Consider the following 12,026-nt stretch of genomic DNA (forward strand, 5'->3'; position numbering starts at 1 on the left):
GCTGAGAAACGTCATGGGCCTTGTGAAGGTGACTGTGTATACGCCTTAGGTTTTAGGCCTCTGGTGTAAACCTATGGTCCATTGCAATTGTAATTATTTGAGCTACATAACCACGATATACAGTATTATTTATGCAAATAAGCAGTCGGCATGTTTTTAATTCATGCACATAACCAGGATTATAATTATTATTTTTGGAAGTCATAGAGGCAGCAGTCTGTTTCACCACCCAAAATTTTGAGTCTTCAGGGTATTTGTGGTCTTTTGGGTCTTTCAGGGTATTGGGGTTTTTTGGCTGTTCAGGGTCTTTATGGGTCTTTGGGGATTTTTTTGTCTTTTGGGTTTTTTTGGATCTTTAAGGGTCTTGGTGTCTTGGCAGTATTTTGGGTTTTCAGGGACTTGTCGGTCTTTTAAGTCCTCTGGGTCATTTTGGGTCTGTGGGGTCTTCAGGGTTTTGAAGGGTCTTTGGCGTATTTTCGGTTTTCAGGGTTTTTAAGGGTCATTGGGGTATTTTGGGTCTTTGGGGTATTTTGGGTGTTTAACAGTCTTCAGGGGGTTTTTTGCATCTTCGGGGTATTTAAGGTTCTTAGGGGCATTTTTGGCCTTTGGGGTGTTAATGGGTTTTCAGGGCCTTTAGAGTCTTTGTGGTCTTTTAGATCTTTAAGGATCTTGGGGCCTTTTGGAGTATTTTGGTTCTTTGGAGTATTTTGGGTATTTAACAGTCTTCAGTGTCTTTGGGATCTTCAGGGTATTTTGGGTGTTTGGGGCCCATTGGGTCTTCAGAATCTTGTGTCTTTTTTTTTTTTTTAATACAAGATCGAGGCTCGTGAAAGAACTAACATTAATCACACAGAAAGTCAAATCGACACATAAAACATATAATGAACATATGTCACCCACAGGGTGAACCGTATCTTGCCAAAATGTGAACATGAGTGACTTGCTTCAGGTCACAGTGAGGTGAACAGAACTGCTATCCACTAGAAGCGCAAAGTGACCTTGACCTTTGACCTTGACCTTAATAATTTCGTATGGGGAATAGTATGTCTTCATGACCAACGCACATGAAATATTGAAAGATTTTGATGAGAACTGAGGAAATAATTTTTTCATGAAAATTCCGTTTTTTCGTCATGACGTCATCAAATGACGTCATAGCGTCAAACTGTTTACAGATCTGGGAAGCACTCATCAAGGGCATTCATATGAGGTATTACTCGATATGGTACCTACGATTTCAAAATTTGACCTTGGGGTCAATAATTTTCGACCTCCAGCGCTAACCATGAAGGTCAAGGCCGATCGCCACCAAAAAATAATCAGCTGAGCGCCGGACCATATAATAGATTCCCATGAAGTTTGGAGACGATCCGATCAAAGTTACTCAAAAAATAAGGATTTCAACATTTGACCTTGGGGTCAATAATTTTCGACCTCCAGCGCTAACCATGAAGGTCAAGGCCGATCGCCACCAAAAACTAATCAGCTGAGCGCCGGACCATATACTAGATTCCCATGAAGTTTGGAGACGATCCGATCAAAGTTACTCAAAAAATAAGGGTTTCGTCGACCTCCATGATTGACCACAAAGTGACCTTGACCTTTGACCTTGACCTTCAAAATTTTGTGTGCTGAAGGGTATCTCTATAGGACTCTGATATGCGAAGTTACATGCGAAGATATGCGAAGATATGGTACCTACGATTTCAACATTTGACCTTGGGGTCAATAATTTTCGACCTCCAGCGCTAACCATGAAGGTCAAGGCCGATCGCCACCAAAAACTAATCAGCTGAGCGCCGGACCATATACTAGAATCCCTTGAAGTTTGGAGACGATCCGATCAAAGTTACTCAAAAAATAAGGGTTTCAACATTTGACCTTGGGGTCAATAATTTTCGACCTCCAGCGCTAACCATGAAGGTCAAGGCCGATCGCCACCAAAAACTAATCAGCTGAGCGCCGGACCATATACTAGATTCCCATGAAGTTTGGAGACGACCCGATCAAAGTTACTCAAAAAATAAGGGTTTCGTCGACCTCCATGATTGACCACAAAGTGACCTTGACCTTTGACCTTGACCTTCAAAATTTTGTGTGCTGAAGGGTATCTCTATAGGACTTTGATATGCGAAGTTACAGGAGTTTCCAATAATAACTGTGGTCTACAGAGTGATCTAAACGTGAAAAAAAATGATTAACCACAAACAAAAAAACAAAAAAACAAACAAAATAAACATATGTCACCCACAGGGTGAACCGTATCTTGCCAAGTGACCTTGACCTTTGACCTTGACCTTCATAATTTTGTGTGCTAAAGGGTATCTCTAAAAGACTCTGATATGCGAACTTACAAGAGTTTCCAAAGGGAACTGTGCTCTACAGAGTGACCTAAACAATGCGAACTAAAGCAATACAATATACATGAAAAGTGCAGTTTTTTCGTCATAACGCCGTCAAATGACGTCACATTGTCAAACTAGTTATATGTTTGGAAAGCACTCAACAAGGGCTTCAATTTGAGGTACTACTCGATATGGTAACTGAAACTTGAAAATTTTACCTTTTGGTCAAAATTGAATGACCTTCAAAATGACCTTGAAGGTCAAGGCTGATCGACACCAAAAACTGATCAGCTGAGCGCCATACCACACCCTATATACCCACCAAGTTTGGAGATCATAAGATCAAAGTTACTCAAAAAATAAGGGTTTCGTTGACCTCCATGATTGACCCAATTGAATGACCTTCAAAATGACCTTGAAGGTCAAGGCCGATCGACACCAAAAACTAATCAGCTGAGCGCCATACCACACCCTATATACCCACCAAGTTTGGAGATCATAAGATCAAAGTTACTCAAAAAATAAGGGTTTCGTTGACCTCCATGATTGACCGCAAAGTGACCTTGACCTTTGACCTTGACCTTCAAAATGTTGTGTGCTGAAGGGTATCTCTATAGGACTCTGATATGCGAAGTTACAGGAGTTTCCAATAATAACTGTGGTAAATATGGTAACTGAAACTTGAAAATTTTACCTTTTGGTCAAAATTGAATGACCTTCAAAATGACCTTGAAGGTCAAGGCCGATCGACACCAAAAACTAATCAGCTGAGCGCCATACCACACCCTATATACCCACCAAGTTTGGAGATCATAAGATCAAAGTTACTCAAAAAATAAGGGTTTCGTTGACCTCCATGATTGACCCAATTGAATGACCTTCAAAATGACCTTGAAGGTCAAGGCCGATCGCCACCAAAAACTAATCAGCTGAGCGCCGGACCATATACTAGATTCCCATGAAGTTTGGAGACGATCCGATCAAAGTTACTCAAAAAATAAGGGTTTCGTTGACCTCCATGATTGACCGCAAAGTGACCTTGACCTTTGACCTTGACCTTCAAAATTTTGTGTGCTGAAGGGTATCTCTATAGGACTCTGATATGCGAAGTTACAGGAGTTTCCAATAATAACTGTGGTCTACAGAGTGATCTAAACGTGAAAAAAAAATGATTAACCACAAACAAAAAAACAAACAAACAAACAAACATACAAGCTGACTGATACATCTAGCAAAAACTTCGTTTTGGCAAGATAAAAAACAAACAAATAAACATATGTCACCCACAGGGTGAACCGTATCTTGCCATTTGACCTTGACCTTAATAATTTCGTATGGTGAATAGTATGTCTTCATGACCAACGCACATGAAATATTGAAAGATTTTGATGAGAACTGAGGAAATAATTTTTTCATGAAAATTCCGTTTTTTCGTCATGACGTCATCAAATGACGTCATAGCGTCAAACTGTTTACAGATCTGGGAAGCACTCATCAAGGGCTTCAATTTGAGGTACTACTCGATATGGTAACTGAAACTTGAAAATTTTACCTTTTGGTCAAAATTGAATGACCTTCAAAATGACCTTGAAGGTCAAGGCCGATCGACACCAAAAACTAATCAACTGAGCGCCATACCACACCCTATATACCCACCAAGTTTGGAGATCATAAGATCAAAGTTACTCAAAAAATAAGGGTTTCGTAATTTGACCTTGGGGTCAATAATTTTCGACCTCCAGCGCTAACCATGAAGGTCAAGGCCGATCGCCACCAAAAACTAATCAGCTGAGCGCCGGACCATATACTAGATTCCCATGAAGTTTGGAGACGATCCGATCAAAGTTACTCAAAAAATAAGGGTTTCGTTGACCTCCATGATTGACCGCAAAGTGACCTTGACCTTTGACCTTGACCTTCAAAATTTTGTGTGCTGAAGGGTATCTCTATAGGACTCTGATATGCGAAGTTACAGGAGTTTCCAATAATAACTGTGGTCTACAGAGTGATCTAAACGTGAAAAAAAAATGATTAACCACAAACAAAAAAACAAACAAACAAACAAACATACAAGCTGACTGATACATCTAGCAAAAACTTCGTTTTGGCAAGATAAAAACAAACATACAAGCTGACTAATACATCTTGCAAAAACTTCGTTTTGGCAAGATAATAAGGGGTGCGGTAGACAAGATGGGGAGAGAGGAGGAAGGACACAAACACAACATTTGAGAGCAGGGACATCGAGAGATTTGTGGGAGGGAGAGGGCTTTGGGGGAGTTGGGAGAGGTATAAAACATATGGACTCTGCAAGGACTTCCAGGAAAGAAGTTGGAATTTCAAAAAAGGTGGATCTGGGGTGAATTAACGGGGGTAGAAAAGATCAAGGTTTTGGATGGGGGAAGATAAGAGATGATGGTGAACAGCTGTTTGAAAGACCTGGAGGGAGGAGTGGGATTGAAGGGAGTGGGGGAGTTTGTTCCAGAGGCGGGAGAAAAGAGGAATGAAAGAGTGAAGGTGAGCAGAGAGCTTATATTTTGGCAGTTTAACCATAAGAGGGTTGCTGGGAGTTCTTGTGCGACCTGTAGAAATATTTGGGGGACAGAGCACAGAGAGAGCTGGGGGAGCAAGGCCGGAGAGGAGTCTGTAGAAGACAGAAAGGCCACCAACCTGCCTGCGGTGAGTGAGTGAAAGGCCCTCAGATTTAACTTCATCGCAGGAGATTCCAATGATTCTGAAAGCTTTGGTTTCAACATCGTGAAGCCGAGCTAGGTGTGAGGCAGGAGCACCGGCCCAGAGGGGAGAATAGTAATCCATTGAGCTGCGGATGAAAGCCTTGTATGTGGTGAGGAGCTCAGGTGTGCCAAGGAAGGACTTCGCACGACGGAGGATGCCCAGTCGGCGTCTGGCTTTGGAGGCCAGCTTGGAAATGTGGTTTTCCCAGGAAAGATCATGGCAGATAGTGAGACCCAAAACCTTGAGCGACAGAACTTCTTGGAGAAGATTGTTGAGAAAGTAGATGGGAGGGTTGTCCAGTCGGTCTTTTCGGACAGACATAGTAAGAGTGTGAGATTTATCAGGTTTGAAAGACATGTTCTACTTGTTTGACAAGTCTGTAATTTTGTCCAGGTCTGCAGAGAGTGAGGTGGCTGCAGACTGCTGATCTGAGGGATGAGGAATGGAGCGGCAGAGAGTGGAGTCATCAGCAAAGAGATAGAGAGGATTTTCCAGAGAGTCGGAGAGATCATTGATGAAGACCAGAAAAAGCACAGGGCCAAGAACACTGCCTTGGGGAACTCCAGCCTGAACAGGAAGGGGAGATGAGAGAAATCCATTCAGGGCCACACGTTGACTATGACCAGAGAGGAAGTCCGCAAGCCATGCGTGGAGATTTCCATGGATACCATCGGAGGAGTGTTTCGTGATCAGAGCTGGGTGCCAGACTGTATCGAAGGCACGTGATATGTCAAGGGAGACAGCTCTAATTTCCTGTTTGGCATTGAGGACCTCCATCCATTGTTGAGACAGCAGAAGCAGCAAGTCCAGAGTAGAATGACCTGGTCTGAATCCAATTTGATGATCGGAGATCAAGCCATTGGAGAAGAGGAAGGATTTGATCTCCGAAGCAATGTTGGATTCCATGACTTTGCTGATAATTGGGAGCAGGCTTCTTGGTCTGTCGTTGCAAGTATCTGTTTTTGCAAATTGTTTGTGTAAAGCGGTAATGTTTGCTCATTTCCAAGATGCTGGCAGATGACCTTGAGCAAAACAGAGGGTGAAAAGAACAGAGAGAGGGTGAGATAGAGTGGAAGAGCAGGATTTTAGGACCCGTGGGCTGATGCTGTCTGGTCTAGTTGCAGAATCACAGTCGAGGTTTGACAAAAACTTCTCCACCTTGTCAGGAGAGAAGGACACAGAGTCCAGGAGCAGTTGGGTTCGACTGGGAAAGGTGGGAACAGAGAGAGATGGGTTTGGGACACAAGATTTTGAGGCAAACACAGAGGTATTTTGGGGTCTTTTGGGGTATTTTGGGTCTTCAGGGTATTTTGGGTCTTCCAGGTATTTTGTGTTTGGGGTTGATTGGGTCTTCAGGGTCTTTTGGGTCTTTGGGATATTTTAGGACTTTGGGGTCCATTGGGTTTTCAGGGTCTTTTCAGTCTTTGGGGTCCTCATGGTGTTTTGGGTCTTTTGGGTCTTCATTGTCTTTTGGGTCTTTGGGGTATTTTGGTTGTTTGGGGTCCATTGGGTCTTCTGGGTTTTTTCGGTCTTCGGGGTATTTTGGATCTTCAGAGTCCTTGGGGGTCTTCTGAGTCCTTGGTGTCTTTTGGGTCCTCTGTCATTTGGGTTCTTGCGGTTGTTTGGATCTTTTGGATCCTTGGGGTCTTTGGGGTCCATCGGGCTTTTCAGTTTTTTGGGGTCTTTGGGGTATTTTGGATCTTCAGAGTCCTTGGGTTCTTCTGGGTCCTTGGGGTCTTCTGGGTCTTCGTGGTCTTTTGTGTATTTAACAGTCTACACTCTACAGGGTGGTTTGGGTGTTTGGGGTCCATTGGGTCTTTGGGATCTTCTGGGTCCTTGGGGTTTTTTGGGTCCTCAGAGTCTCTAACTCTTTTAACCGGTTGTCACACAGTATGTGTTCAAAGATTGCCCCAGAAACCCTCGCACTCAAATCCCTCCTAATGCACTACTGAAAGCCTTTAAAACCTAGCCTGATGTTGGGGGACAGACGCACACACACACACACACACTCACACACACACACACACACACACACACACACACACACACACACACACACACACACTGTGTTTTATTTTGGTAGATAATCATCACATTGCTTGTTCTCACGTTGTTTTTATCACTCAGACTGCTGTGACTTCGTGCGGGAATTGGAAAACATCAGTGAATATCACATCAAAGAGCAAAGAGTGAAGCCAACCTCCAATGATGGCGGCATTGTGTCGGGAACAAATCCATCACACTTTGGCCTGGTGAGAACGACATCCCATTTGAACGATCGTCGATCTATGGATAGAGATGTGGGTGTTTACAACAACGAATATGGAGCGACGGGAGAAAAGAAGGTTGATCCAGATATCGATCTGCATCACCTGGGACAGTATTGTAGCGCAAACATGATCCAGGTAAATGACATCAAGCTGAGAATGAAGAAGGAAATTATCGTATTTTTTCTCTTCACAATGTTTGCTTTTAATTATTTTATTTTAATGTCTAAAGATCATTCAAAATTCCATCCTCACAACGCCTTCCAGGATATTGAATACCACTTCGTGTGAAAGGTTGAAAAATGTGTAAATTTACTTTCCCAATGAATCATTCATTACAATTTGTTATTTTATTATTTGATGCAAATTTCATCAGCTCAATATTGTTCTTTTATTCTCAAATCCTCATTCATTGTGCAAGTTTTCCAGAGGCATGTGCCATCAAATTAATTCCTTTCTTTTCTCTGCAGGCAAACTACCCTGACTACCGGACTATGAAACACGATGCACACCCCCTGGTTCTTCGGGGCAACCAAACAAAACCAACATCTGAGTTCCAACCACGATCACCTCAAGGACCAGCAACACAATCTCAGAAAGATCAACCTTATGGGTCAAGTCAGTCACAGGGAACAGTGGCATTCATCAAAATGATCATCCAGAAGACCCTCAGACTTGTATTTGGCTTACTGTCGCTAGTACATGAGTCGTACAATAGAATCTGTGCAAAACGGGAGAAATCTTCACTGAAGCTGATCCCACCAGGACAAGGGTTCCTCAAACATTGCCCATCATCTATCCCTTTTGTGGATGGAAAGACTGTGCAGGTGCTGGAGAATAATATTCAAGAGAATATAATTGAACATCAGGGGGGTCTCCCTGGTCTCGTCCAAAGTCCTCTCAATGATATTCAGCTTCCTGCACAAACACTTATCCAGAATTGTTCCCAAACGAAACCTACAAGAAATGTGATCGCCAAGACCAGTCCACTTCTTTTCATTACTGGCGAAACCAGGGAATATTTCGAGTGGCACATCGATGATAAATTTAACAAACTATTGGTTTGAATGTTTCGGCTCGGGTTGGGTTGGGGTTTTAATTTGAGGGTTAGGATGGAGATATGGATTTGGTTTCAATGTGAGTGTTTCGCTTGGGTTTGAATGTGAGGTTCAGGGATGTGGTTATAATTTCCAAAACCTCAACAGATGCCTCCTCTTATATTGCTAGTGGGGTCACCCATGGGAATCCCATGGGCAAGGACGTGTGTGACAATTCGACATATTGAGTTAGATGCTGCACCTGCACATTCAGTTTCACAAAATGGTTACTGCCAATTTATCAGCTGCACAAATGATGTAATCTACACAATGTATTTACTTCTGATAACATGTGAATGCATGTGCGTACACATTCACAACCACACCCACACACACATATACACATACACACATATGTACACACACACACACACACACACACACACACACACACACACACACACACACACACACACATCTTGGGTTTGAGTTTGAATGTGAGGTTCAGGGATGTGGTTATAATTTCCAAAACCTCAACAGCTGCCTCCTATTATATTATCCCGAAATTCGCTCTCGATTTCTCACACCAATATTTGACAAAGTGTGAAGCGGATTTGATGGAAAGCTTCAAACCACCTGCTCACCAGATCACTGAAGACCCGATTTGGTGACGTCTGTTGCTTTATGGGAACAATTTGCAATTGGCTGTTGATTTATTTTTCCTTATTTCTCTTCTATATCCTCTTTCTATTTCACTTTATTTGAGCAATCTCTGCACCAATAAACTGCACCCTTTCCCTTATTCTCTGAATAAAAGCAACAGAAAACAGACTGATTTTAAATCCTCCTCTTTATCTCTGTCTTTGAGAATGGAGTTTGCTGAACTGACTTGGAATGACTTTAAATTCCCTTGGATAAAGTGTTCCTCCCTCCTACCTGTGCTGATCTCCACATTCAAATGTATGTTTTGGAATCGAACATCAAATCTATGGAGGTAAGTTTAAAATATGTACATTTACAGAGCCTGATTTGTGCATATGTTACGTATTACCTCCCCAAACCCCGGTTACGGTGCACCTCAGAGTCTGGAGCGAGAACACGGCAGAAATATTTGTTATTTTGAGTGTTCTAATAAACCATGGTAAACCCACACCAATGCAATTGTAGAACAAAACAAGTAATTGTATTCAGAACTCTCACATACACAATAATAACGCTATTAAAGAAAGTACAATGAAAATATCACTTGCATCAAATGAACAATACCTATGATGGTACCATCATTCCCCAATGCTCTCAAAGCAATAAACTCACGATGCGCCAAACGTAAGTAGAATGTAACATTTCCCAAAGTCCATGCACGAATCTCCACACGGGGTGAAGGTCGAGGTTGTGCAGAATGGCAAAACAACAGGCAGGTATTAGCGCGGCTGTGGATGAGGAGTTTTAAGGTGAGTTTAAGGTGTTTAAGGTGTCCTTTAAGGTGTCCTTCCCCCTCTCTCCCCATCTTGTCTACCGCTCCCCTTGTTTTTTGTGTTTTGTGTGTCGGTTTGTCTTTTTGTGTGATTAATGTTAGCTCTTTCACGAGCCTCGATCTTGTATACAAAAAAAAAAAAAAAAAAAAAAAAAAAAGAGGTCGAAATGGGAATTGAGCCGATAGGTAAACCAACGGCAATCAACACGATGAGGTCGATATGGAAATCCCAACGGCAAAACAAGATGCAACAAGCGGACAGCCTCTTCTTTTTCGAGGACAAAATGGCATATAGGCCCATAATGGCGGCGCTTGATTTCTCCAACGACGACTCACACTTGGTGATAAAACCTGAGACTCAGGTTTAATTGCACTCGCAATATATGGCGATGTCGCACAATCCCTTTCACAGGAAGCCTCAACTCATTCGCGACCAAACAAGTCTGCTCATAAAAACAAGTCCGCTCGCAGCCTCAACGTGACTCAGCTCTCTCCTCCTCTCTCTGCCCATATCAATCTCTCTTCTTCCGGTCTCTTTGCCGCGTTTTCCTTTTTCATTCACAAACATTTACGTTTAGCTTTTACGAAAGTCATCTCCATTTCACACAAAAATCTTAACAACAATATTACCTGAAACTAAAATCCTACAAGTACATAATAACAACAAAGGTGGAAGTGATGGATCTGTAACACATATAATAATCTTGTATTAAATTAATTAAAACTTTATTATTTTCTTTAAAAGGGAAATTGTATGAGAAATACAAGCTGAAACATCCTTTGTACCAAAACGAGGTGAAATCATTGATTTGTTTGATCACCTTTTGAACGACCTATGCCCACAAAACGAGTTCTGCCTTGGAGACTCACAATGTTCAGGAACAGAGTTCTGCCTTGATGGCTCACAATGTGAGACCTACCTTGGAGACTAAGTAAAAGGGTTCTGCCTTAATGGTTCTAAATAGGAAACCTACCTTGGAGACCCACAAAATAAAAAATATGGGGCAATACCCCTGGGAGTTCAACTGGTAGAAAAAAGTAGTATACTACATGACGAAAGGTATTCTAAACAGTATCACGGTATTTTAAACCAATTTCAATAGTTGTTAGAAGACGACAGCATGTAGAACAATACTACCGTCATCATAAGACTTTAAACAAACAAACAAAAATACCTATTTTGGGGGGGGGGGAGTGGGAACAAGCCGCCTTAGACCACAATTTTTTTAATGCCGGGAACAAACGTTGGTAGTTCATGGGTGATGAATGGAATGTTGTGGTCAGGTTTCATTGGAATTGTATGTGTAGTTTCTGAGAAGAAAGCAAATACCTTTTTGGGGGGTCAGCCAACCGCCCGCCCCCCCCCCCCCAGAGTGAGCCCACTCAGGGCACGATTTATTTTAATGTCGTGAACAAACGTTGGTACATCACGGGTGATGAATGGAATGTTGTGGTTTCATTGGAATTGTATGTGTAGTTTCTGAGAAGAAAACAAATACATAATTTTGGGGGAGGGGCAGCCCATACTTCCCCCCTCCCACCCCTGTTACGTGCTCCTTCCCAAACCCCGGTCACGGTGTACCTCCCACTCCTCCCAGCCCCGATGCCCCTCCCAGCCCCTCCCAGCCACTCCTCCCAGCTCCCAGCCCCGATGTTCAGGAGTCACGGCAGAACGATGTGTTATTCTGTGTGTCAAAGATCAATGGCGAAACCACACCAATTGTTACCAACAAACAAGTATTGTAGTAAGGTCACACAAGAATAACAGTACCAAACAAACAAAAATACCTATTTTGGGGGGGGGGGGAGTGGGAACAAGCCGCCTTAGACCACAATACAAGGACCACATACAACACTACAAAGATGCCCTCTCCCGCGCCCGCTCTGCCTACTACTCTCAAATTATCCACTCTGGCTCCGGAAACCCAAAAGCACTCTTCTCGACAATAAACAAACTCCTCCGCCCCCTGAACACCACCACCCAGTCATTCACAGTAGACAACTGCATCTCCTTCCTCTCTTTCTTCCAACGCAAAATTGACAACATCTACAACAGCTTGACCACCGCCGCACCCGCTCCCCCTCCAACCACCTGCCCCCCCTTGTCCTGCCATCCCCTGTCTCGGTTCTCCCCAATCTCTCCTACTGACCTCTCTGAACTCCTCAT

General features: G+C 42.8%; 1 protein-coding gene across 1 annotated transcript in view; it reads left to right on the forward strand.

Moving 5' to 3' along the window:
* LOC137420697 (uncharacterized) overlaps positions 1–12,026 on the forward strand; it is a 29,978-nt gene that overhangs the window by 3,838 nt on the left and 14,114 nt on the right. Inside the window, exons 3-4 of the mRNA XM_078770116.1 lie at positions 7,209–7,486; positions 7,819–8,409. Of these exons, the coding sequence (XP_078626242.1) occupies positions 7,209–7,486; positions 7,819–8,409 (869 nt within the window). The remainder of the gene's footprint in view (positions 1–7,208; positions 7,487–7,818; positions 8,410–12,026) is intronic.

This window comes from Myxine glutinosa, chromosome 1 (assembly GCF_964187855.1).
Source record: "Myxine glutinosa chromosome 1, kmMyxGlut1.1, whole genome shotgun sequence".
Lineage (NCBI taxonomy): Eukaryota > Metazoa > Chordata > Myxini > Myxiniformes > Myxinidae > Myxine > Myxine glutinosa.